Source organism: Mustelus asterias, unplaced genomic scaffold (genome assembly GCF_964213995.1).
Source record: "Mustelus asterias unplaced genomic scaffold, sMusAst1.hap1.1 HAP1_SCAFFOLD_328, whole genome shotgun sequence".
Classification (NCBI taxonomy): domain Eukaryota; kingdom Metazoa; phylum Chordata; class Chondrichthyes; order Carcharhiniformes; family Triakidae; genus Mustelus; species Mustelus asterias.
In genome coordinates this window covers 95,019-120,355 of record NW_027590290.1, presented here as the reverse complement: position 1 = coordinate 120,355, position 25,337 = coordinate 95,019, and the positions used below count along the sequence as shown (strand labels likewise).

Genomic DNA, 25,337 nt, shown 5'->3' with positions numbered 1-25,337 from the left:
GGGGTGGTTAGAGGGGGCTCGGAGATTGACCACTCGGGAGGGACTGGGCACTCGGTGGGGGGGGGGGAAACGGGGAGATCGGGGGGATTGGGGAGATCGGGAGCTCGGGAAGGACCGGGGAGATCGGGGACTCGGGGGGGCGGGGGTGGAAATCGGGGATCGGGGGGATCGGGGACTCAGGGGGATCAGGGAGATCGGGGGGGATCAGGGACTCGGGGGGGGATCGGGGGGAATCGGGGACTCGGGGGGGATCGGGGGATCAGGGACCCGGGGGGACCAGGGACTCGGGGGGGATCGGGGACTCGGGGGGGATCGGGGGGTTCGGGGACTCGGGGGCCTCAGGGCGTCGGGAACTCGGGGAGATCGGGGGGCTCAGGGCGTTGGGGACTCGGGGGGATCGGGGACTCGGGGGGATCGGGGGCTCAGGGCGTCGGGGACACAGGGGGATCGGGGGGCTCAGGGCGTTGGGGACTCGGGGGGATCGGGGGGCTCAGGGTGTTGGGGACTTGGCGGGGCTCTGTTTCTGGAGGCTCAGTGTTTTCAGTTTTCCCCATTGCGATCCCGTTGCGATCCTGTTGCGATCCCATTGCATGGTCTCCACCGGTTCCCGCTCTTGGAACAGTGAGAGATTCTGTGAAGAGAGCAGAGAGAGAGAGGAGGTCACAGTGGGGCAGGGACCCTGGGATCTTGCTGTGCTGGTGCAGCTGAGGGCTGATCAGCTCCGAGGAGCGGGGGGAGAGAGAAGCACTCACCGTTTGAGATTCTCGCCTCAGCGCCTCTCTACCTCTTGGCGAGTCTCCGCAGGAAGAAGCAGGTCACACTGGCGATGATGGTGATGGTGACAATGAGGGAGATGGCAGCTCCAATCACCATGGGGATCAGCAGCGTATCCGCAGCTGAGAAATTAGAACAAAGAGAATTACAGCACAGGAACAGGCCCTTCGGCCCGACAAGCCTGCACCGACCATGCTGCCCAACTGAACTGAGACCCCCTACCCTTCCGAGCACCATATCCCTCTATTCCCTTCCTATTCATGGATTTGTCGAGATGCCCCTTAAAACTCACTATCGTATCCGCTTCCACTGCCTCCCCCGGCAGCGAGTTCCAGGCACCCACCACCCCCTGTGTAAAAAACCTGCCTCGTACACCTCCTTTAAACCTTGCCCCTCACACCTTAAACCAATGCCCCCTGAACAGCAGAGATTGAGGCCCTCTGCACCTCACACACACATATACTCACACACTCACACACACACACACACATATACTCACACACTCACACACATAGAACATAGAACATAGAACATAGAACATTACAGCGCAGAACAGGCCCTTCGGCCCACGATGTTGCACCGACCAGTTAAAAAAAAAAAAACTGTGACCCTCCAACCTAAACCAATTTCTTTTCGTCCATGAACCTATCTACGGATCTCTTAAACGCCCCCAAACTAGGCGCATTTACTACTGATGCTGGCAGGGCATTCCAATCCCTCACCACCCTCTGGGTAAAGAACCTACCCCTGACATCGGTTCTATAACTACCCCCCCTCAATTTAAAGCCATGCCCCCTCGTGCTGGATTTCTCCATCAGAGGAAAAAGGCTATCACTATCCACCCTATCTAAACCTCTAATCATCTTATATGTTTCAATAAGATCCCCTCTTAGCCGCCGCCTTTCCAGCGAAAACAATCCCAAATCCCTCAGCCTCTCCTCATAGGATCTCCCCTCCATACCAGGCAACATCCTGGTAAACCTCCTCTGCACCCTCTCCAAAGCCTCCACATCCTTCCTGTAATGTGGGGACCAGAACTGCACACAGTACTCCAAGTGCGGCCGCACCAGAGTTGTGTACAGTTGCAACATAACGCTACGACTCCTAAATTCAATCCCCCTACCAATAAACGCCAAGACACCATATGCCTTCTTAACAACCTTATCTACTTGATTCCCAACTTTCAGGGATCTATGCACACATACACCTAGATCCCTCTGCTCCTCCACACTATTCAAAGTCCTCCCGTTAGCCCTATACTCAACACATCTGTTATTCCTACCAAAGTGAATTACCTCACACTTCTCCGCATTAAACTCCATCCGCCACCTCTCGGCCCAACTTTGCAACCTGTCTAAGTCTTCCTGCAAACTACGACACCCTTCCTCACTGTCTACCACACCACCGACTTTGGTGTCATCAGCAAATTTGCTAATCCACCCAACTATACCCTCATCCAGATCATTAATAAATATTACAAACAGCAGTGGCCCCAAAACAGATCCCTGAGGTACACCACTTGTAACCGCACTCCATGATGAATATTTACTATCAACCACCACCCTCTGTTTCCTATCCGCTAGCCAATTCCTGATCCAATTTCCTAGATCACCCCCAATCCCATACATCTGCATTTTCTGCAGAAGCCTACCATGGTGAACCTTATCAAACGCCTTACTAAAATCCATATATACCACGTCCACTGCCTTGCCCCCATCCACCTCCTTGGTCACTTTCTCAAAAAAGAGAGAGGGGGGTGTCAGGGATGGGGGGGTCAGGGACCAGAGTGGGGTCAGGGACTGGGGTCAGGGACCGGGGGTTTGGGGTGTCAGGGACCAGGGGGGAGGGTCAGGGACCCGCGGGAGGGGGTCAGGAACCCGGGGGGAGGTGTCAGGGACTGGGGGAAGTATATGTGTATATCTCCCTTTAACACACACACACACACACACACTCTCACACAGACACACACACACTCTCACACAGACACACACACACTCTCACACACACTCTCACACACACACATATACTCACACACAGACACACACACTCACACACAGACACACACACACACACACACAGACACACACACACACACACACACACACAGACACACACACACTCACACACAGACACACACACACACACACATATATACACAAAGACACACACACACTCTCACACAGACACACACACACATACACAAAGACACACACATACACTCACACACACACTCTCACACACACTCTCACACAGACACACACATACACACACACACACATATATACACAAAGACACACACACACTCTCACACAGACACATACACAAAGACACACACATACACTCACACACACACACACACAGACACACACACAGACATATATATACACACACAGACACACACTCTCACACAGACACACACACACATATACACAAAGACGCACATAGACACACAGACACACACACATCGCTCACCCCGCCGCCCCCCCCAGACTGTGAGATTCCTCACCCTCTCACCAACCCCCCCACCCCCCGCCTCACCACTGCCCCTGACAAGCCGTGTGACGCGGTGGGTGCGCCATACTCACCTGACAGGTAGAGGAAGAGTGTGATGGGTTCCGAGCGGGCATACGCCACCTGGTACCCACTTGTGCCTGGATGGTGTGCCCGACAGGTGACTTCACAGCGGTAGAGGCCCTGGTCACCCTTCTTGGCTCTGTGAATGCGCAGGCGGAAGCAGAGGGGTGAGGGACGATCCAAGCTGAGTTCGCTGCCCGCCGCACTCAGCCCGCGCAGCACAGTGGGCAGGCTCACACCCCGGTAATCCACCTGTGCCAGGGGGTCCTCCTGCTCTCCCCACCAACCCACTGACAGCAGCAGCTCTGCACCCTCTTGCTCCCGGCCCAGGCTCACGTTGCAGTGCAGGTCCACCGAGTCGCCCCGGTAATAGGTAGAGGGGGCAACAGAGGCCACGACACCCAGCTTCACATCTGCCGTGAGAACAGGAACAGAGGCATGAGGCACAGAAAGATCCCACCACAATTACAGAGGTTCCCTCACTCCCCGCACCCTTTAATATCCCACCCAGTCTGATCCCACTCTCCCCCTCACTCCCCACACCCTTTAATATCCCACCCAGTCTGATCCCACTCTCCCCCTCACTCCCCACACCTTTTAATATCCCACCCAGACTAATCCAAATCCCCCCTCATTCTCCGCACCCTTTAATATCCCATCCAGTCTAATCCCACTCCTTCCTCACTCTGTTTAATATCCCACCCAGTCGAATCCCACTCTCCCCCTCACTCCCCACACCCTTTAATATCCCACCCTGTCCAATCCCACTCTCCCCCTCTCTCCCGGCACCCTTTAATATTCCACCCAGTCTAATCCAAATCTCCCCCTCACTCCCTGCGCCCTTTAATATCCCACCCAGTCTAATCCCACTCTCCCCCTCTCTCCCGGCACCCTTTATATAGGCCCTTTTATAGGCCCTATTCCATCACCTCTCATCCTTTTACTCTTCACATATTTATAGAACGCCTTAGGGTTCTCCTTAATCCTACCTGCCAGGGCCTTCTCGTGACCCCTTCTGGCTCTCCTAATTTCCTTCTTTAGTCCCTTCCTACAAGCCATATACACTTCTAAATCCCTATCTTCGCCAAGCTCTCTGAGCCTTTTGTACACTTTCCTTTTCTTCTCGACTAGGTCCCGCACAGCTTTCGTGCACCACAGTTCCTTTAACCGACCAACACCTCCCTGTCTGCTCGGAACGTTGTCCTGTAGAACTCTAGACAGACATTCCTTGAAAAACTGCCACCTCTCTTCAGTACATTTCCCCGAGAATACCTCCTTCCAATTTACTCCTCTAATTTGCTGTCTAATGTCTTCATATTTCCCCTTACTCCATATAAACACTTTCCTAGCTTGCCTGATCCTCTCTTTTTCCAATGCAAGCCTAAAGGAGATAGAGTTATGATCGCTATCCCCAAGATGCTCTCCCACTGAGAGATCTGACACCTGTCCAGGTTCATTGGTCAGTATCAGATCAAGTACAGCCTCTCCTCTTGTAGGCTTGTCCACATGCTGTGTCAGGAAACCCTCCTGAACACACCTAACGAACTCTTCCCCATCCAATCCCCTTACCCTAGGGATATTCCAATCTATGTTTGGGAAATTAAAGTCTCCCATCACAACAACTCTGCTATTACTGCATCTCTCCAGGATCTGTTTCCCTATCTGCTCCTCCACCTCCCTGTTACTATTGGGTGGCCTATCGAAAACTCCCAGCAAAGTGACCGGCCCCTTCCCACTCTGAACTTCCACCCACAGAGACTCGGTGGACAATCCCTCCACAGCATACACCTTCTCTACAGCTGTGACACTATCCCTGATCAGCAGTGCCACTCCACCCCCTCTCTTGCCTCCCTCCCTGTCCTTCCTGAAACATCTGAATCCCGGCACCTGGAGTATCCAGTCCTGTCCCTGAGACATCCAAGTCTCCGTAATGGCCACCACATCACACTTCCAGGCATCGATCCACGCTCTGAGCTCATCCCCTTTATTCACGATACTCCTGGCATTAAAGTAAACACATCTCAATCCTTTGGTCTGAGCTCTCCCCTTCTCTATTCCCTGTCCATCTGCCCTCTTGCACTGCCTATTACACTTCTCTATTTGCGAGCTTGCTTCCTCACTCTCAGTCACCTCATTTTGATCCCCTCCCCCCAACCTATCTAGTTTAAACTCTCCCCAGTAGCCTTAGCCAACCTTCCTGCCAGGATATTGGTCCCCCTGGGATTCAAGTGCCACCCGTTTTTTGTGTACAGGTCTCACCTGCCCCTAAAGAGGTCCCAATGGTCCAGGAACCTGAATCCCTGCCCCCTGCACCAGTCCCTCAGCCACACATTCATCCTCCACCTCACTCCATTCCTTTCCGTGGCACAGGCAGCAATCCTGAGATTACTACCTTTGCTTTCCTCCTTCTCAGCTGTCTCCCTAATTCCCTATACTCTCTTTTCATGACCCCTTCCCCCTTCCTTCCCACATCAGCGGTACCAATATGTACCGCTACCTCTGGCTCCTCTCCCTCCCCTCTCAGGATTTCTGGGACTCGACCAGCGACATCCTGGATCCCGGCCCCAGGGAGGCAGACCACCATCCGAGACTCCCGCCTGCCTCCGCAAAAACGCCTGTCTGACCCCCTTACTGTCGATTAACACTGCCTTCCTCCTCTTTTCCTTAGCCCTCTGAGTTACAGGGCCGGACTCCACTCCGGAGACACGGCCACTGCTGCTTCCCCCAGGCGGGCTGTCCCCCCCAGCAGTACTCAGGCAGGAGTACTTGTTGTGTAGGGGCACACCCACCGGGGTGCTCTCAATCACCCGAGCTCTACCCTTCCTGGCCGTCACCCACTTGGCCTCCACCCATGGCCCTGGTGTGACCACCTGATGATAGCTCTTGTCTATCACCTCCTCATTCTCCCTTAACAGCCCAAGATCTTCGAGCTGCAGTTCCAGCTCCCTAACACGGGCCCTCAGGAACCGCAGCTCGACACACCCCTCACAGATGTGGATGTCCGACATATCCCACCCAGTCTAATCCCACTCCCCCCTCACTCCCCGCACCCTTTAATATCCCACCCAGTCTAATCCCACTCCCCCCTCACTCCCCACACCCTTTAATATCCCACCCAGTCTAATCCCACTCCCCCCCTCACTCCCCACACCCTTTAATATCCCACCCAGTCTAATCCCACTCTCCCCATCACTCTGTTTAATATCCCACCCAGTCTAATCCCACTCCCCCCTCACTCCCCACACCCTTTAATATCCCACCCAGTCTAATCCCACTCCCCCCCCTCACTCCCTGCAGCCTTTAATATCCCACTCAGTCTAATCCCACTACCCCCCTCACTCCCCGCAGCCTTTAATATCCCACCCAGTCTAATCCCACTCTCCCCCTCACTCTGTTTAATATCCCACCCAGTCTAATCCCACTCCCCCCCCTCACTCCCTGCAGCCTTTAATATCCCACTCACCCCTTCACTCACCGCACCCTTTAATATTCTACCCAGTTTAATCCCATTCCCTCCGTCATTTCCACATCCTAATATACTGGCCATTGGAGGGACAGACTCAGACTCTCTCTCACCATTTGGCTGTACGGAGACATCTGCCAAAAGGATTGTCCTTTCCAGAATCTTCTTCCACCTCCCATCGGGGTCTTCGATCCACTCAGCTACCGTGCACTCATACAGACCTGCATCCTGCGGTTTCATGTGGTCCACTCTCAGGTGGTAGCTGTCACTTTTCACCTTCTCCACACCGATCTGACCCCGGGCATACCGGGCCCAGTATGTCCCGTGCTCCTGGCTCTGCACCGTCAGGTCCCACCCAATGCCAATAACCGTCTCGCGGTCTCCGGATCCACTCCTGTTGAGGTTGAAGGTGACCGAGAGGTGGGTGTGTAGCGCTGTACGGGACGCAGCACGACACTGGAGGGCAAGTGGCTCCCCCTCACGCAGAATGAGGTTGGGAAGGTCGCCCGAGGGCCCGGCCAGCTGTAATGTATCCGTGAGGACTGTGAGGCAAAGAGAGAGGGAGAAAGAGAAAGGAAGATGGGTATTCAGAGAGAGTAACAGAGGCAGTGGGATTGAGATAGTGAGGATAAAAAAGTCAGTGAGGGACAGTGTCTCAATATATTGCCATTACGAACAATCCCAATAGCCCCAATCCCTTTCAAACTGGACAGGTTACACCTGGGCAGGACTGGGACTGATGTCCTTGGAGAGTTGGGGTGGGTGGTACTTGCTAGAGTGTTTGGGGAGGGTTTGAACTAATATGGCAGGAGCATGGGAACCTATGTAAGGATTCAGAGCAGGGGGAATCAATAATAAGAGGAAAAGACAGCAAAGGCAAGAAGAAAAGAGATTGGCAGAGAAATCAAGGATCAGAGTTGGGTAAGGACATTGTAAAAGCTGGTTGGAACAGGACAAGGAATGTTAAAAGGACTCGCCTTAAGGCTTTGTACCTGAACGCTCAGAGCATTTGTAATAAGATTGATGAAGTAGTTGCACAAGTAGATGTAAAGGGTTATGATATAGTTGGGATTACGGAGACGTGGCTCCAAGGTAACCAAGGATGGGAACTAAACATTGAGGGCTATTAGGAAGGACAAACAAAAACGAAAAAGGGGTGGAGTTGCATTGTTGATTAAAGAAGATATTGATACGACATTAAGGAAATTATTAGCATAAATGACGTGGAATCTGTATGGGTCGAGTTAAGAAACGCCAAGGGGCAAAAAACATTGGTGAGGGTGGTATCCCTTCACGGATTTGTGAAGGGCAAGTCTTGCCTCACAAATTTGATAGAATTTTTTGAGGAGGTAACTAAGTGTGTTGATGAAGGTAGTGCAGTTGATGTCATATACATGGATTTTAGTAAGGCGTTTGATAAAGTCCCCCAAGGTCGGCTTATGAAGAAAGTAAGGATGTGTGGGATAGAGGGAAGTTTGGCCGATTGGATAGGTAACTGGCTATCTAACAGAAGACAGAGGGTGGTGGTGGATGGAAAATTTTCGGACTGGAAACTGGTTACCAGCGGAGTGCCACAGGGATCAGTGCTTGGTCCTCTGCTATTTGTCATTTTTATAAATGACTTGGAGGAGGGGGCTGAAGGGTGGATCAGTAAATTTGCTGATGACACCAAGATTGGTGGAGTAGTGGATGAGGTGGAGGGCTGTTGTAGGCTGCAAAGAGATATAGATAGGATGCAGAGCTGGGCTGAAAAATGGCAAATGGAGTTTAACCCTGACAAATGCGAGGTGATTCATTTTGGTAGGACAAATTTAAATGTGGATTACAGGGTCAAAGGTAGGGTTCTGAAGAATGTGGAGGAACAGAGAGATCTTGGGGTTCATATCCATAGATCTCTGAAGGTTGCCACTCAAGTGGACAGAGCCGTGATGAAGGCCTATAGTGTGTTGGCGTTCATTAACAGGGGGTTTGAGTTTAAGAGCCGTGGGGTTATGCTGCAACTGTACAGGACCTTGGTGAGACCACATTTGGAATATTGTGTGCAGTTCTGGTCACCTCACTATAAGAAGGATGTGGAGACACTGGAAAGAGTGCAAAGGAGATTTACCAGGATGCTGCCTGGTTTGGAGGGTAGGTCTTATGAGGAAAGGTTGAGGGAACTTGGGCTTTTCTCTTTGGAGCGGAGGAGGTTGAGAGGAGACTTGATAGAGGTTTATAAGATGATGAGGGGGATAGATAGAGTGAACGTTCAAAGACTATTTCCTCGGGTGAATGGAGTGGTAACTAGGGGGCATAACTATAGGGTTCATGGTGGGAGATATAGGAAGGATGTCCGAGGTAGGTTTTTTACTCAGAGAGTGGTTGGGGTGTGGAATGGACTGCCTGCAGGGATAGTGGAGTCAGAAACTTTAGGAACATTTAAGAAGCTATTGGATAGGCACATGGAGTACTTCGGGATGATAGGGAGGAAATAGCTTGATCTGGGTTTCAGACAAAGCTCGGCACAACAACGTGGGCCGAAGGGCCTGTTCTGTGCTGTACTGTTCTATGTTCTATGTATACAGACCACCGAACTATAGTGGTAATGTTGGGAAAAGTATTAGACAGGATGATGCATGTGTTAAAGAAATTTTGGGTGACTTTAATCTGTGTATAGATTGGGTGAGTCAAATTAGTCACAGTACAACAGAGGAGACATTTCTGGAGTGCATCCGGGATGGTTTTCTAGACCAATACATTGAGGAACCAACAAGGGTACAGGCCATCTTGGACTGGGACAGTGCAATGAGAAAGGATTAGTTGGCAGTCTAGTAATGAGAGAACCCCCAATGTGTACCATGATCACTGGCTGTTCACCCTCCCTCTTCAGAATGTCGTGGAGTCAGAGTCATACAGTGCAGAAAAGGACCTTCAGTCATATTCTTTGTCAAGGTGGATGGTGAGGTAGTTCATTCTGAGACCATAGTCCTGAATCACAATAAAGGTAACCGATGGCATGAGGCATGAATTGGCTATGATGGACTGGGAAACAGTTACTGAAAGGAAGGGGAGTGGACAGGCAATGGCTGGCATTTAAGGAATGAATAGGTGAACTCCAAAAGTTGTTTATCCCTATTTGGTGCAAGAGTGGTAAAGGAACTGCAACCAAACTATGACTTACAAGGGAAATTAGAGATAGTATCAGATTCAAGTAAGAAGCATACAAATGGGCAAGAAAAAAAACAATAGACCTGAGGATTGGGAACAGTTTAAAATTCAGCGAAGGAGGACCAAGGGATTGATTAAGAAGGGAAAAAAGTATGGAAGTAAGCTAGCGGGGAACATAAAAACTGACTGTAAACGTTCCTATAGGTACGTAAAGAGAAAAAGATTGACAAAAATGAATTTAAGTCCGTTACAGTCAGAAACAGAGGAATTCATAACAGGGAACAAATAAACGGCTGAGGAATTAAACTTGTACTTTGCTTCAGTCTTCACAAAGGAAGACATGAATAATGTACCAGGAGTGCTGAGAGAAACATGTTTTAGTGAGGAGCTGAAGGAAATCAGCATTAGTAGAGAAATGGTTTTGGGGAAATTGATGCGATTGAAGGTGGATATATCTCCAGGTCCTGGTAATCTTCATCCCAGAGTACTTCAGGAAGTGGCCCTGGAAATAGTAGATCCATTGGTGGTCATTTACCTAAATTCTTTGGACTCTGGAATAGTCACTACAGATTGGAGGGTAGATAATGTAAGCCCGCTATTCAAAAAGGGAGGTAGAGAGAAAACAGGGAACGATAGACCAGTGAGCCTAACGTCCGTACTGGAGAAGTTGCTGGAGTCCATTATCAAGGATTTTATAACACAGCATTTGGAAGGCAGCGGTATAATCAGACAGAGTCAGCATGGATTTACAAAAGGGAAATCATGCTTGACGAATCTATTGGAATTCTTTGAGGATGTAACAAATAGAATTGATCGAGGAGAACCAGTAGATGTGGTTTATTTAGGCTTTCAGAAGGCTTTTGACAAGGTCTCACATAACAGACCACTATGTAAAGTTAAAGCACATGGGTTTGCAGGTAATGTCTTGAGATGGATAGAAAGCTGGTTAGCAGATTGGAAACAAAGAGTTGACATAAATGGGTCTTTTTCTGATTGGCAGTCAGTGACTAGTGGTGTTCTGCTGGGATCTGTGCTAGGACCCCAACTGCTCACATTATATATTAATGATTTGGAATAGGAAACTGAATGTATTATCTCCAAATTTGCAGATGATACAAAGTTGGGTGGGAGGGTGAGCTGTGAGGAGGATGCAGAGATACTTCAGTATGATTTGGGCAGGCTGAGTGTGTGGGCATATGCATGGCAGAGGCTGCATAATGTGAATAAATGTGAGGTTCTCCACTTTGATAGCAATAATAGGAATGGGTGTAAATTGAGAAAGGTGGAAACTCAGCGAGACGTTGCTGTCCTCGTGCATCAGTTGCTGAAAGTAAGCACGCAGGTACAGCAGGCAGTAAAGAAGGCAAATGGTATGTTGGCCTTCATAGCGAGAGGATTTGAGTACAGGGATAGGGGTGTTTTGCTGCAATTGTATAGTGCACTGGTGAGGCCACACCTGAAATATTATGTGCAGTTCTAGTATCCTTATCAGAGGAAGGATGTCCTTGCTATAGCGGGAGTACAGCGAAGGTTTACCAGGCTGATTCCTGGGATGGCAGGTCTGTCATATGAGGAGAGACTAAGTCAGTTAGGATTACATTCACTGGAGTTTAGAAGAATGAGAGAGGATCTCATAGAAACTTATAAAATTAGAAAAGGATTAGACAGGATAGATTCAGAAAGAATGTTCTCAATGGTGGGGGAGTCCAGAACTGGGGGTCATAGTTTGAGGATAACGGATAACCTTTCAGGACTGAGGTGGGGAGAAATTTCTTCACCCAGATGGTGGTGAATGTGTGGAATTCACTACCACAGAATTTAGTTGAGGCCAAAACATTGTGTGATTTGAAGAAAGAATTAGATATAGCTCTTGGGGCTAAAGGGATTAAGGGATATTGGGGGAAGGCAGGATCAAGGTATTAAACTTGATGATCAGCCATGATCATAATGAATGGCGGAGCAGGCTCGAAGGGCCGAATGGCCTACTCCTGCTTCTATTTTCCATGTATGTTTCTATGGTCATTCTCCATCCACTCCCACTGTACACAATCCCAATGGACCCAAACACCATCGCATTCACTCCCACTGTACAAAATCCCAATGGACCCAAACTCTTTCCCATTCACTTCCACTGTAGACAATCCCAAGGGACCCAAACCCTTTCCCATTCACTCCCACTGCACACAATCCAAATGGACCCAAACCCCTTCCCATTCACTCCCACTGTACACAATCCAAATGGACCCAAACCCTTTCCCATTCACTCCCACTGCACACAATCCCAATGGACCCAAACCCCTTCCCATTCACTCCCACTGCACACAATCCAAATGGACCCAAACCCTTTCCCATTCACTCCCACTGCACACAATCCAAATGGACCCAAACCCTTTCCCATTCACTTCCACTGTAGACAATCCCAAGGGACCCAAACCCTTTCCCATTCACTCCCACTGCACACAATCCCAATGGACCCAAACCCCTTCCCATTCACTCCCACTGCACACAATCCCAATGGACCCAAACCCTTTCCCATTCACTCCCACTGTACACAATCCCAATGGACCCAAACCCTTTCCCATTCATTCCCACTGCACACAATCCAAATGGACCCAAACCCCTTCCCATTCACTCTCACTGTGCACAATCCCAATGGACCCAAACCCCTTCCCATTCATCCCCACTGTACGCAATCCCAATGGACCCAAACCCCATCACATTCACTCCCACTGTACACAATCCCAATGGACCCAAACACCTTCCCATTCACTCCCACTGTACACAATCCCAATGGACCCAAACCCCTTCCCATTCACTCCAATGTACACAATCCCAATGGACCCAAACCCCTTCCCATTCACTCCCACAATCCAATGGACCCAAACCCTTTCCCATTCACTCCCACAACCCAATGGACCCAATTCACTTGCCACCCAGTTTCCCATGCCAACCTTTCAGCTCCACCTTGGCATTGGGTGAGGCCAGGTTCACTCTGTTGTTGATGGCCGCCCTGCACTCATACTCTCCCTCGTCATCCTTCTGAAGTTTGCCTAGATGCAACTGAATGGAGTTACGGGAGAGTTTGTGGATGTAGATCTCTTTTGCCCTCACGCGGGGCCCGTAGGTTGAGTCGGGGTATTCCGGATCCTGCGTGCTGATCACTGCAACTGAGGCGATGGTGGTCTTCGGTTTGAAGACTGACCACCAAAAATCCAGTTCACCACTGCGCTCGTCATCTGTCACATTGCAAGGGATGATAGCGTGGGTCCCCTCGACCCTGTAGAGAGGCCCCCTGGGGACGTGAACTAGCCGGAGACTCGATATTCCTGTGGGAATGACAAGATTGCACGGATTGGCAGAGAGAAATCCTCTCAGGGCTAATGAATGGGAGCTGGTGGAGGCCTTTTGGCCCATCGTTCTTGGCCCACCCCACCCTTGACTTAGTACTGGCTGATCGTCTGCCTTAGCTCTGCCTTCACGCCCACTTCCCGGTTCCCTCGATTCTCTCAGGAACTAAAAGCTCTCAGTCTTGTATCTACTCAGCGACTGAACATCCATAACTTTCCGGGGTGGAGAACTCCAAAGTTCACAAACCTCCCGAGTGAAGGAACATCTCAGTCCAAAATAGCCATTCCCTTATCCGGAAACAGTGACCCCCACCCTTAGGTGCTACATTTCCTAAACAGAAGGGAAACTGTCTTTTAGCATCTCATGGAGGGGCGGGGGGTGGGGACCTGGGTTCAGAGGAGGGGGTGCCAGAACTCGCAGGAGGGGGGGTGCCTGGCATGCAAGTCATGTGGTGGGGGGTGGGGGAAGTCAGCCCAGTTCACAGCAAAGGGGTTTCATAGAAATCATAGAAATCATAGAAACCCTACAGTGCAGAAGGAGGCCATTCGGCCCATCGAGTCTGCACCGACCACAATCCCACCCAGGCCCTACCCCCACATATTTTACCCGCTAATCCCTCTAACCTACACATCCCAGGACTCTAAGGGGCAATTTTTTAACCTGGCCAATCAACCTAACCCGCACATCTTTGGACTTTCCTTGGGGAAGGAGACCACAAGTAAACAGAATACTCCAGATTTGGTCTTACTAAAGCTTCACAAGTTGCACTGCAGTAACTCACCAAGGTTCCTTAGGCAGCACCTTCCAAACCCACAACCACTACCATTTAGAAGGACAAGTGCTGCAGACACGGGGGAACAGCAAAACCATCGAGAGAGCTTTAATATTGGTTTCCTGATTTCCTTGGGGGGGGGGCGGGGGGCACTGAGCGAAAGTCTTCTGAAACTCCAAATACACCACACTCACTGCTTCCCCTGATCGATTCTGCTTGTTACATCCTCAAAAAACACCCATGGGTTCCTCAAACACGATTTCCCTTCTGTCAGTCCATGATGACTCTGCCCCAATCCTACCGTTATTTTCTAAGTACCTCATTGTCAATTCTCTCAGAATAGATTCTCACATTTTCCCTACTCCTGATGCCCGGCTAACAGGTCTGTCATTTCCATTTCCCCCCTTCTTAAACATCAGGGTGACTTTGGCTATCTTCCAATCTGCGGGAACCAACAGCCGCCTCTTTCACCTGGGATGTGGATCGTCAGCTCCAGGAGATTTATCAACTTTCAGCCCCATTAATTTCTCCAGGCACTGCACTTTGTTTTGAATACTAAGTACTGTCAGTTCCTCATTCCTTGGTTCCGCAGTATTTTAGGGACCTTTCCCATATCTACCTCCATAAAGACAGTTTTGGTTGTTTTTTCTTTAATTCATTCAAGGGATCTGGGCTGCACTGCACATCCCTGTGCTGGGGCCAGCACAGACCACAATGGGCTGAAGGGCCTCTTCCCATCCTGTAAAACTATATGACTCCATTTGCCCCTTGAGAAGGTGATGGTGAGCTGCCTTCTTGAACCGCTTCAGTGTCTGAGGTGTAGGTACACCCACAGTGCTGTTAGGGAGGGAGTTCCAGGATTTTGACCCAGCGACAGTGAAGGAACGGCGATACATTTCCAAGTCAGGATGGTGAGTGACTTGGAGGGGAACCTCCAGGTGCTGGTGTTCCCAGGTATCTACTGCTCTTGTCCTTCTAGATGGTAGTGGTTGTGGGTTTGGAAGGTGCTGCCTAAGGAACCTTGGTGAGTTGCTGCAGTGCATCTTGTAGATGGTACACACGGCTGCCACTGTGTGTCGGTGGTGGAGGGAGTGAATGTTTGTGGATGGGATAACAATCAAGGGTTGTTTTGCCTGGATGATGTCAAACTTTTGAGTGTTGTTGGAGCTGCACTCATCCAGGCAAGTTGGGGGTATTCCATCACATTCCTGACTTGTGCCCTGTAGATGGTGGACAAGCTTTGGAGAGTCAGGAGGTGAGACACTCGCTGCAGGATTCCCAGCCTCTGACCTGCTCTGGTAACCATAGTATTTATATGGCTGGTCCAGTTCAGTTTCTGGCCAAGGATGTTGATAGTGGGGGATTCAGCGATGGTTACACCATTGAATGTTAATGGGAGATGGTTAGGATCTCTCTTGCTGGAGATGGCCATTGCCTGGCATCAATGTTACTCAGCAGTTTTCTTATTCACCATAATAAAATCTCTATTCTCTCTGTAATGGGCCCACATTTGTCTGACTAATCATTACCTTCTTCCGCACAGGAAGAAGCTTTAACAGCTTGTTTTTATGGCCCCAGCTAGCTGAATCTATTTCGCTTTCTATTTCATTTTCCTACTTCTCCTTTATTGAATTTGGATGCAGGGAGTTTTACTCTGTATCTAACCCCGTGCTGTTCCTGTCCTGGGAGTGTTTGATGGGGACAGTGTAGAGGAAGATTTACTCTGTATCTAACCCCGTGCTGTACCTGTCCTGGGAGTGTTTGATGGGGACAGTGTAGAGGGAGATTTAGTCTGTATCTAACCCCGTGCTGTACCTGTCCTGGGAGTGTTTGATGGGGACAGTGTAGAGGAAGATTTACTCTGTATCTAACCCTGTGCTGTACCTGTCCTGGGAGTGTTTGATGGGGACAGTGTAGAGGGAGCTTTACTCTGTATCTAACCCTGTGCTGTACCTGTCCTGGGAGTGTTTGATGGGGACAGTGTAGAGGGAGCTTTACTCTGTATCTAACCCCGTGCTGTACCTGTCCTGGGAGTGTTTGATGGGGACAGTGTAGAGGGGGTTTACTCTGTATCTAACCCCGTGCTGCACCTGTCCTGGGAGTGTTTGATGGGGACAGTGTGGAGGGAGATTTATAAATCTACACTATTGAAGGCTGTTGTATAATCGATGTCAAATGCACGCTGTTCAGATTCGGGAATGAGGGCGATGAGTCACTCACCACCTGTTATTAATGTTGTTTTGATTGTCCCAGTTCCCTGGAGTAAAGCCATCAAAATAGAATCAGCCTGACACTCTCAATCTCACACACACACACACACACTCAGAGACACACACACACACACACACACACACACACACACTCAGTCAGAGACATACACACACAGACACACTCTCAGAGACACGCACACACACACTCAGAGACATACACACACACAGACACACACACAGTCAGAGACACACACACACACAGACACACACACAGTCAGAGACATACACACACAGACACACTCTCAGAGACACGCACACACAGACACTCTCAGAGACACACACACACAGACACTCTCAGAGACATACACACACACAGACACACACACAGTCAGAGACATACACACACACAGACACTCTCAGAGACATACACACACACAGACACACACACAGTCAGAGACATACACACACACAGACACTCTCAGAGACATACACACACACAGACACACACACAGTCAGAGACATACACACACACACTCTCAGAGACATACACACACACAGACACAGACACAGTCAGAGACACACACACACACAGACACTCTCAGAGACATACACACACACAGACACTCTCAGAGACATACACACACACAGACACACACACAGTCAGAGACATACACACACACAGACACTCTCAGAGACATACACACACACAGACACACACACAGACACTCTCAGAGACATACACACACACAGACACACACACAGTCAGAGACATACACACACACAGACACTCTCAGAGACATACACACACACAGACACACACACAGTCAGAGACACACACACACACAGACACTCTCAGAGACATACACACACACAGACACTCTCAGAGACATACACACACACAGACACTCTCAGAGACATACACACACACAGACACACTCTCAGAGACACGCACACACAGACACTCTCAGAGACACACACACACACAGACACTCTCAGAGACATACACACACACAGACACACACACAGTCAGAGACATACACACACACAGACACTCTCAGAGACATACACACACACAGACACACACACAGTCAGAGACATACACACACACAGACACTCTCAGAGACATACACACACACAGACACACACACAGTCAGAGACATACACACACACAGACACTCTCAGAGACATACACACACACAGACACACACACAGTCAGAGACACACACACACACAGACACTCTCAGAGACATACACACACACAGACACTCTCAGAGACATACACACACACAGACACTCTCAGAGACATACACACACACAGCCACACACATAGTCAGAGACATACACACACACAGACACACACACAGTCAGAGACATACACACACACAGACACACACACAGTCAGAGACATACACAGACACACACACACACAGACACTCTCAGAGACATACACACACACAGACACACACACAGTCAGAGACATACACACACACAGACACTCTCAGAGACATACACACACACAGACACACACATAGTCAGAGACATACACACACACAGACACTCTCAGAGACATACACACACACAGACACACACATAGTCAGAGACACACACACACACAGACACTCTCAGAGACACACACACACACAGACACACACACAGTCAGAGACACACACACACACAGACACTCTCAGAGACACGCACACACAGACACACACAGACACACACATAGTTAGAGACATACACACACACACACACACACAGACACACACATAGTTAGAGACATACACACACACACACACATAGTCAGAGACACACACACACACACACACAGACACACACATAGTCAGAGACACACACACACACAGACACACACATAGTTAGAGACATACACACACCCACACACACACACACAGACACACACATAGTCAGAGACACACACACACACACACACAGACACACACATAGTTAGAGACATACACACACATAGTTAGAGACATACACACACACACACACACACACACACAGACACACACATAGTCAGAGACACACACACAGAGACACACTCTCAGAGACACACACAGACTCAGACTCAGAGACATACATACATACAGACACACACACACAATCCAAAGATGTGCAGGTGAGATACATTGGCCATGCTAAATTGCGCCTTAGTGTCCCGGGATACGTAGGTGAGAGGGATTAGCAGGATAAATATGTGGGGTGACAGGGATAGGGCCTGGGTGGGATTGTTGTTGGTGTAGACTCGATGGGCTGAATGGCCTCCTTCTGTACTGTAGGTTTCTATAATTTCTATGATTTTCACACACTCTCAGAGACATACTCACACATACTAACACTCATACACACGAAGCACACAATCTCACACAGAGAGACATATGCTCTGACACACACAGTCACACTTTGGCACACGCTCAAACATTGGTGGGGGGTTTGGAGGGGAGGAGAACGTGAGAGTTGGGTATTGGACAGAGATTTGAGGGAAGGGGTATTAGAGAGGAGGGGGATCGGAGAGGAGGGGGATCGGAGGGGAGGGGGATCGGAGAGGAGGGGGATCGGAGGGGTGGGGAATTGGAAGGGAAGGGGGTCGGAAGGGAAGGGGGTCGGAGGGGTAGGGAACCGGAGGGGAGGGGGGTCGGAGGAGAGGGGGAATCGGAGGGATGGGGGATGGGAGGGGAGGGGGATGGGAGGGGAGGGGGATGGGAGGGGAGGGGGATGGGAGGGGAGGGGGATCGGAGGGGAGGGGGATCGGAGGGGAGGGGGATCGGAGGGGAGGGGGATGGGAGGGGAGGGGGATGGGAGGGGAGGGGGATGGGAGGGGAGGGGGATGGGAGGGGAGGGGGATCGGAGGGGAGGGGGATCGGAGGGGAGGGGGATCGGAGGGGAGGGGGATCGGAGGGGAGGGGGATCGGAGGGGAGGGGGATCGGAGGGGAGGGGGATCGGAGGGGAGGGGGATCGGAGGGGAGGGGGATCGGAGGGGAGGGGGATCGGAGGGGAGGGGGATCGGAGGGGAGGGGGATCGGAGGGGAAGGGGATCGGAGGGGAGGGGGATCGGAGGGGAGGGGGATCGGAGGGGAGGGGGATCGGAGGGGAGGGGGATCGGAGGGGAGGGGGATCGGAGGGGAGGGGGATCGGACGGGAGTGGGATCGGACGGGAGTGGGATCGGAGGGGAAGGGGGTCGGAGGGGAAGGGGGTCGGAGGGGAAGGGGGTCGGAGGGGAAGGGGGTCGGAGGGGAAGGGGGTCGGAGGGGAAGGGGGTCGGAGGGGAAGGGGGTCGGAGGGGAAGGGGGTCGGAGGGGAAGGGGGTCGGAGGGGAAGGGGGTCGGAGGGGAGGGGGGTCGGAGGGGAGGGGGATCGGAGAGGAGGGGAGTCGGAGGGGAGGGGGATCGGAGGGGTGGGGAACCGGAGGGGAGGGGGATCGGAGGGGAGGGGGATCGGAGGGGAGGGGGATCGGAGGGGAGGGGGATCAGAGGGGAGGGGGGTCGGAGAGGAGGGGAGTCGGAGGGGAGGGGGATCGGAGGGAAGGGATGAGTGACGTTTCCAGCAATGTCAGGGCATGGCGGAGTGTCTGAATACCCAGAGGAGGCTGCAAGTTCCCCAATGTAATCCTCTCCCCACAGACAACCCTCCCTCTTCCACACTCACACTGGCGGATGGAACAGTCACAACGCAATCCGGTGTACTCCCTATTACTCAATCACACAACAACTGCATCCCTTCTGTTCTCAATCGTCTCTCCCACCCTCAATCACATTGTCGCTGTCTCTCTGAATCTCTCTCTGTCCCTCCCTCTCTCTGTATCTCTGTCGCGCTCTCTCTCTCGCTGTTTTCCTTCACTTCACGTCGGTCTGGCTATCTCTGCCCCTCTCTCCCTCCCTCACTCTATCGTTGCGGTCTCCCTCCCTCACATCCTCTCTCACCATCAAGCTGTCATTGCCTTTCTTGATCTCTCTCTCTCTCACTTTCAACCGTCTGTTGGTCCCACCCTCTCCCGATCTCTCTGTGCCTCTATCTCTCCCCCTTTCTCTGTGCCTCTATCTCTCCCCCTTTCTCTGTGCCTCTATCTCTCCCCCTTTCTCTGTGCCTCTATCTCTCCTTCCCTCTCACTGTCTCTCTGAGTGTCTGTCCCTCACTCTGCCTCTGTGCCTCAATATCAACTTCAATCTCTCTGTGCCTCTATCTCTCTCCCTCAATCTCTCTCTGTCTCTGCCTCTCTCCCTCACTCCATCTCTCTGCCTTTATCTCTCCCTCCCTCTCTATGTGTCTATCTCTCACCCCCTCTCTGCCTCTCTATGTGTCTCTCTACCCCTCTCACACCGTCTCTCTGCGCCTCTATCTGTCTCTCTGCCTCTGCATCTCTCACTCCCTCTCAATCATTTCTCAGAACAATATTTTAGAAAGTGGAGGCCTCACAAATCCACTCACCGATAATGGAAGCCAGAATGAGAAATATGCTGTGTTCTCTGTGTGTATTCTGCATGGCTGCAGGTGGCAGTGTGTCAAAGCTAAACAGCTCGAGATCAGCAGCAAACACAGTCCAATGTCAAAAACCAATCCAGAAAAGGGGCAGGAGTTGACAAGGCCCTGCCTTCTCGACAACTCCTCCCTCACTAAGCCACCCCTCACACCCCCTCATTACAGGCACACACTCGTCAATCCTCCGAGACACAACCATACACTACTTCACAGAAGCACTGTCAGAGGGTCAGTACCGAGGGAGTGCTGCACTGTCAGAGGGTCAGTACTGAGGGAGTGCTGCACTGTCAGAGGGTCAGTACTGAGGGAGTGCTGCACTGTCAGAGGGTCAGTACTGAGGGAGTGCTGCACTGTCAGAGGGTCAGTACCGAGGGAGTGCTGCACTGTCAGAGGGTCAGTACTTAGGGAGTGCTGCACTGTCAGAGGGTCAGTACCGAGGGAGTGCTGCACTGTCAGAGGGTCAGTACTTAGGGAGTGCTGCACTGTCAGAGGGTCAGTGCTGAGGGAGTGCTGCACTGTCAGAGGGTCAGTACCGAGGGAGTACTGCACTGTCAGAGGGTCAGTACCGAGGGAGTGCTGCACTGTCAGAGGGTCAATACCGAGGGAGTGCTGCACTGTCAGAGGGTCAGTACTGAGGGAGTGCTGCACTGTCAGAGGGTCAGTACTGAGGGAGTGCTGCACTGTCAGAGGGTCAGAACTGAGAGGTGCTGCACTGTCAGAGGGTCAGTACTGAGGGAGCGCTGCACTGTCAGAGGGTCAGTACTGAGGGAGTGCTGCACTGTCAGAGGGTCAGTACTGAGAGAGTGCTGCACTGTCAGAGGGTCAGTACTGAGGGAGTGCTGCACTGTCAGAGGGTCAGTACTGAGAGAGTGCTGCACTGTCAGAGGGTCAGTACTGAGAGAGTGCTGCACTGTCAGAGGGTCAGTACTGAGGGAGTGCTGCACTGTCGGAGGGTCAGTACTGAGGAAGCGCTGCACTGTCAAAGGGTCAGTACTGAGGGAGTGCTGCACTGTCAGATAGTAAGAACTGAGGGAGTGCTGCACTGTCAGAGGGTCAGTACTAAGGAGTGCTGCACTGTCAGAGGGTCAGTACTGAGGGAGTGCTGCACTGTCAGAGGGTCAGTACTGAGGGAGTGCTGCACTGTCAGAGGGTCAGTACCGAGGGAGTGCTGCACTGTCAGAGGGTCAGTACTGAGGGAGTGCTGCACTGTCAGAGGGTCAAGTACTGAGGGAGCGCTGCACTGTCAGAGGGTCAGTACTGAGGGAGTGCTGCACTGTCAGAGGGTCAGTACTGAGGGAGCGCTGCACTGTCAGAGGGTCAGTACTGAGGGAGCGCTGCACTGTCAGAGGGTCAGTACTGAGGGAGTGCTGCACTGTCAGAGGGTCAGTACTGAGGGAGTGCTGCACTGTCAGAGGATCAGTACTGAGGGAGCGCTGCACTGTCAGAGGGTCAGTACTGAGGGGGTGCTGCACTGTCAGAGGGTCAGTACTGAAGGAGTGCTGCACTGTCAGAGGGTCAGTACTGAGGGAGTGCTGCACTGTCAGAGGGTCAGTACTGAGGGAGTGCTGCACTGTCAGAGGGTCAGTACTGAGGGAGTGCTGCACTGTCAGAGGGTCAGTACTGAGGGAGTGCTGCACTGTCAGAGGGTCAGTACTGAGGGAGTGCTGCACTGTCAGAGGGTCAGTACTGAGGGAGTGCTGCACTATCAGAGGGTCAGTACTGAGGGAGTGCTGCACTGTCAGATAGTAAGAACTGAGGGAGTGCTGCACTGTCAGAGGGTCAGTACTAAGGAGTGTTGCACTGTCAGAGGGTCAGTACTGAGGGAGCGCTGCACTGTCAGAGGGTCAGCACTGAGGGAGTGCCGCACTGTCAGAGGGTCAGTACTGAGGGAGTGCTGCACTGTCAGTGGGTCAGTACTGAGGGAGTGCCGCACTGTCAGAGGGTCAGTACTGAGGGAGTGCTGCACTGTCAGAGGGTCAGTACTGAGGGAGTGCCGCACTGTCAGAGGGTCAGTACTGAGGGAGTGCTGCACTGTCAGAGGGTCAGTACTGAGGGAGTGCTGCACTGTCAGAGGGTCAGTACTGAGGGAGTGCTGCACTGTCAGAGGGTCAGTACTGAGGGAGTGCTGCACTGTCAGAGGCTCAGAACTGAGAAGTGCTGCACTGTCAGAGGGTCAGTACTGAGGGAGTGCTGCACTGTCAGAGGGTCAGTACTGAGGGAGTGCTGCACTGTCAGAGAGTCAGTACTGAGGGAGTGCTGCACTGTCAGAGGGTCAGTACTGAGGGAGTGCTCCACTGTCAGAGGGTCAGTACTGAGGGAGTGCTGCGCTGTCAGAGGGTCAGTACTGAGGGTGTGCTGCACTGTCAGAGGCGCAGAACTGAGAAGTGCTGCACTGTCAGAGGGTCAGTACTGAGGGAGTGCTGCACTGTCAGAGGGTCAGTACTGAGGGAGTGCTGCACTGTCAGAGGGTCAGTACTGAGGGAGTGCCGCACTGTCAGAGCGTCAGTACTGAGGGAGTGCCGCACTGTCAGAGGGTCAGTACTGAGGGAGTGCCGCACTGTCAGAGGGTCAGTACTGAGGGAGTGCCGCACTGTCAGAGCGTCAGTACTGAGGGAGTGCCGCACTGTCAGAGGGTCAGTACTGAGGGAGTGCTGCACTGTCAGAGGGTCAGTACTGAGGGAGTGCTGCACTGTCAGAGGGTCAGTACTGAGGGAGTGCTCCACTGTCAGAGGGTCAGTACTGAGGGAGTGCTGCACTGTCAGAGGGTCAGTACTGAGGGAGTGCCGCACTGTCAGAGGGTCAGTACTGAGGGAGTGCCGCACTGTCAGAGCGTCAGTACTGAGGGAGTGCCGCACTGTCAGAGGGTCAGTACTGAGGGAGTGCCGCACTGTCAGAGGGTCAGTACTGAGGGAGTGCCGCACTGTCAGAGCGTCAGTACTGAGGGAGTGCTGCACTGTCAGAGGGTCAGTACTGAGGGAGTGCTGCACTGTCAGAGGGTCAGTACTGAGGGAGTGCCGCACTGTCAGAGGGTCAGTACTGAGGGAGTGCTGCACTGTCAGAGGGTCAGTACTGAGGGAGTGCTGCACTGTCAGAGGGTCAGTACTGAGGGAGTGCTGCACTGTCAGAGGGTCAGTACTGAGGGAGTGCTGCACTGTCAGAGGGTCAGTACTGAGGGAGTGCTGCACTGTCAGAGGGTCAGTACTGAGGGAGTGCTGCACTGTCAGAGGGTCAGTACTGAGGGAATGCTGCACTGCCAACAAAGAACAAAGACCAATACAGCACAGGAATAGGCCCTTCGGCCCTCCAAGCCCGCCCCTCTCCCTGGTCCAAACTAGACCATACAAAAGAATGGTCTAGTTTGGACCAGGGAGCGGCATGGGCTTGGAGGGCCGAAGGGCCTGTTCCTGTGCTGTATTGGTCTTTGTTCTTTTGTTCCTTATTCTTTTGTATCCCTCCATTCCCACTCCGTTCATGTAGCTATCGAGATAAGTCTTAACCATTCCCAGTGTGTCCGCCTCCACCACCTTGCCCGGCAGCGCATTCCAGGCCCCCACCACCCTCTGTGTAAAATACGTCCTTCTGATATCCGTGTTAAACCTCCCCCTCCCTCACCTTGAACCTATGACCCCTCGTAAATGTCACCACCAACCTGGGGAGAAGCTTCCCACCGTTCACCCTATCTATGCCTTTCATAATTTTATACACCTCTATTAGGTCACCCCTCATCCTCCGTCTTTCCAGTGAGAACAACCCCAGTTTACCCAATCTCTCCTCATAACTAAGCCCTTCCATACCAGGCAACATCCTGGTAAACCTCCTCTGCATTCTCTCTAAAGCCTCCACGTCCTTCTGGTGGCGACCAGAACTGGGTGCAGCATTCCAAATGCGGCCGAACCAACGTTCTATACAACTGCAACATCAGACCCCAACTTTTATACTCTATGACCCGTCCTATAAAGGCAAGCATGCCATATGCCTTATTCACTACCTTCTCCACCTGTGACGTCACCTTCAAGGATCTGTGGACTTGCACACCCAGATCCCTCTGCGTATCTACATCCTTTATGGTTCTGCCATTTATCGTATAGCTCCCCCCTACGTTAGTTCTACCAAAATGCATCACTTCGCATTTATCTGGATTGAACTCCATCTGCCATTTCTTTGCCCAAATTTCCAGCCTATCTATATCCTTCTGTAGCTTCTGACAATGTTCCTCACTATCTGCAAGTCCAGCCATTTTCGTGTCATCCGCAAACTTACTGATCACCCCAGTTACACCTTCTTCCAGATCGTTTATATAAATCACAAATAGCAGAGGTCCCAGTACAGAGCCCTGCGGAACACCACTAGTCACAGGCATCCAGCCGGAAAAAGACCCTTCCACTACCACCCTCTGTCTTCTGTGACCAAGCCAGTTCTCCACCCATATAGCCACCTCCCCCTTTATCCCATGAGATCCAACCTTTTGCACCAACCTACCATGAGGGACTTTGTCAAACGCTTTACTAAAGTCCATATAGACGACATCCACGGCCCTTCCCTCATCAACCATT

The 25,337-nt window shown here is 51.7% G+C and overlaps 1 protein-coding gene across 1 annotated transcript; it reads right to left on the bottom strand.

The window, feature by feature from the left end:
- Positions 1-321: 321 nt before the first annotated feature.
- On the bottom strand, positions 322-20,795 carry igsf8 (immunoglobulin superfamily, member 8). The gene is made up of 6 exons (XM_078204417.1): positions 20,734-20,795; positions 12,910-13,284; positions 6,925-7,353; positions 3,360-3,761; positions 753-896; positions 322-631 (listed from the first exon to the last, which is right to left on the bottom strand). Exons 1-5 carry the CDS (start codon positions 20,786-20,788, stop codon positions 781-783), a joined length of 1,377 nt encoding a protein of 458 aa, XP_078060543.1. The 5' UTR covers positions 20,789-20,795; the 3' UTR covers positions 322-631; positions 753-780.
- Positions 20,796-25,337: the final 4,542 nt, after the last annotated feature.

Excerpts from the sequence above, each read along its gene's own strand:
- igsf8 (XM_078204417.1), bottom strand. The coding sequence starts at position 20,788 with ATGCAGAATACACACAGAGAACACAGCATATTTCTCATTCTGGCTTCC. Across the intron at positions 7,354-12,909 it reads TGCCAAGGTGGAGCTGAAAG|TCCTCACGGATACATTACAG; the intron begins GTTGGCATGGGA and ends TTTGCCTCACAG. Across the intron at positions 3,762-6,924 it reads TGTCTCCGTACAGCCAAATG|ATGTGAAGCTGGGTGTCGTG; the intron begins GTGAGAGAGAGT and ends TTCTCACGGCAG.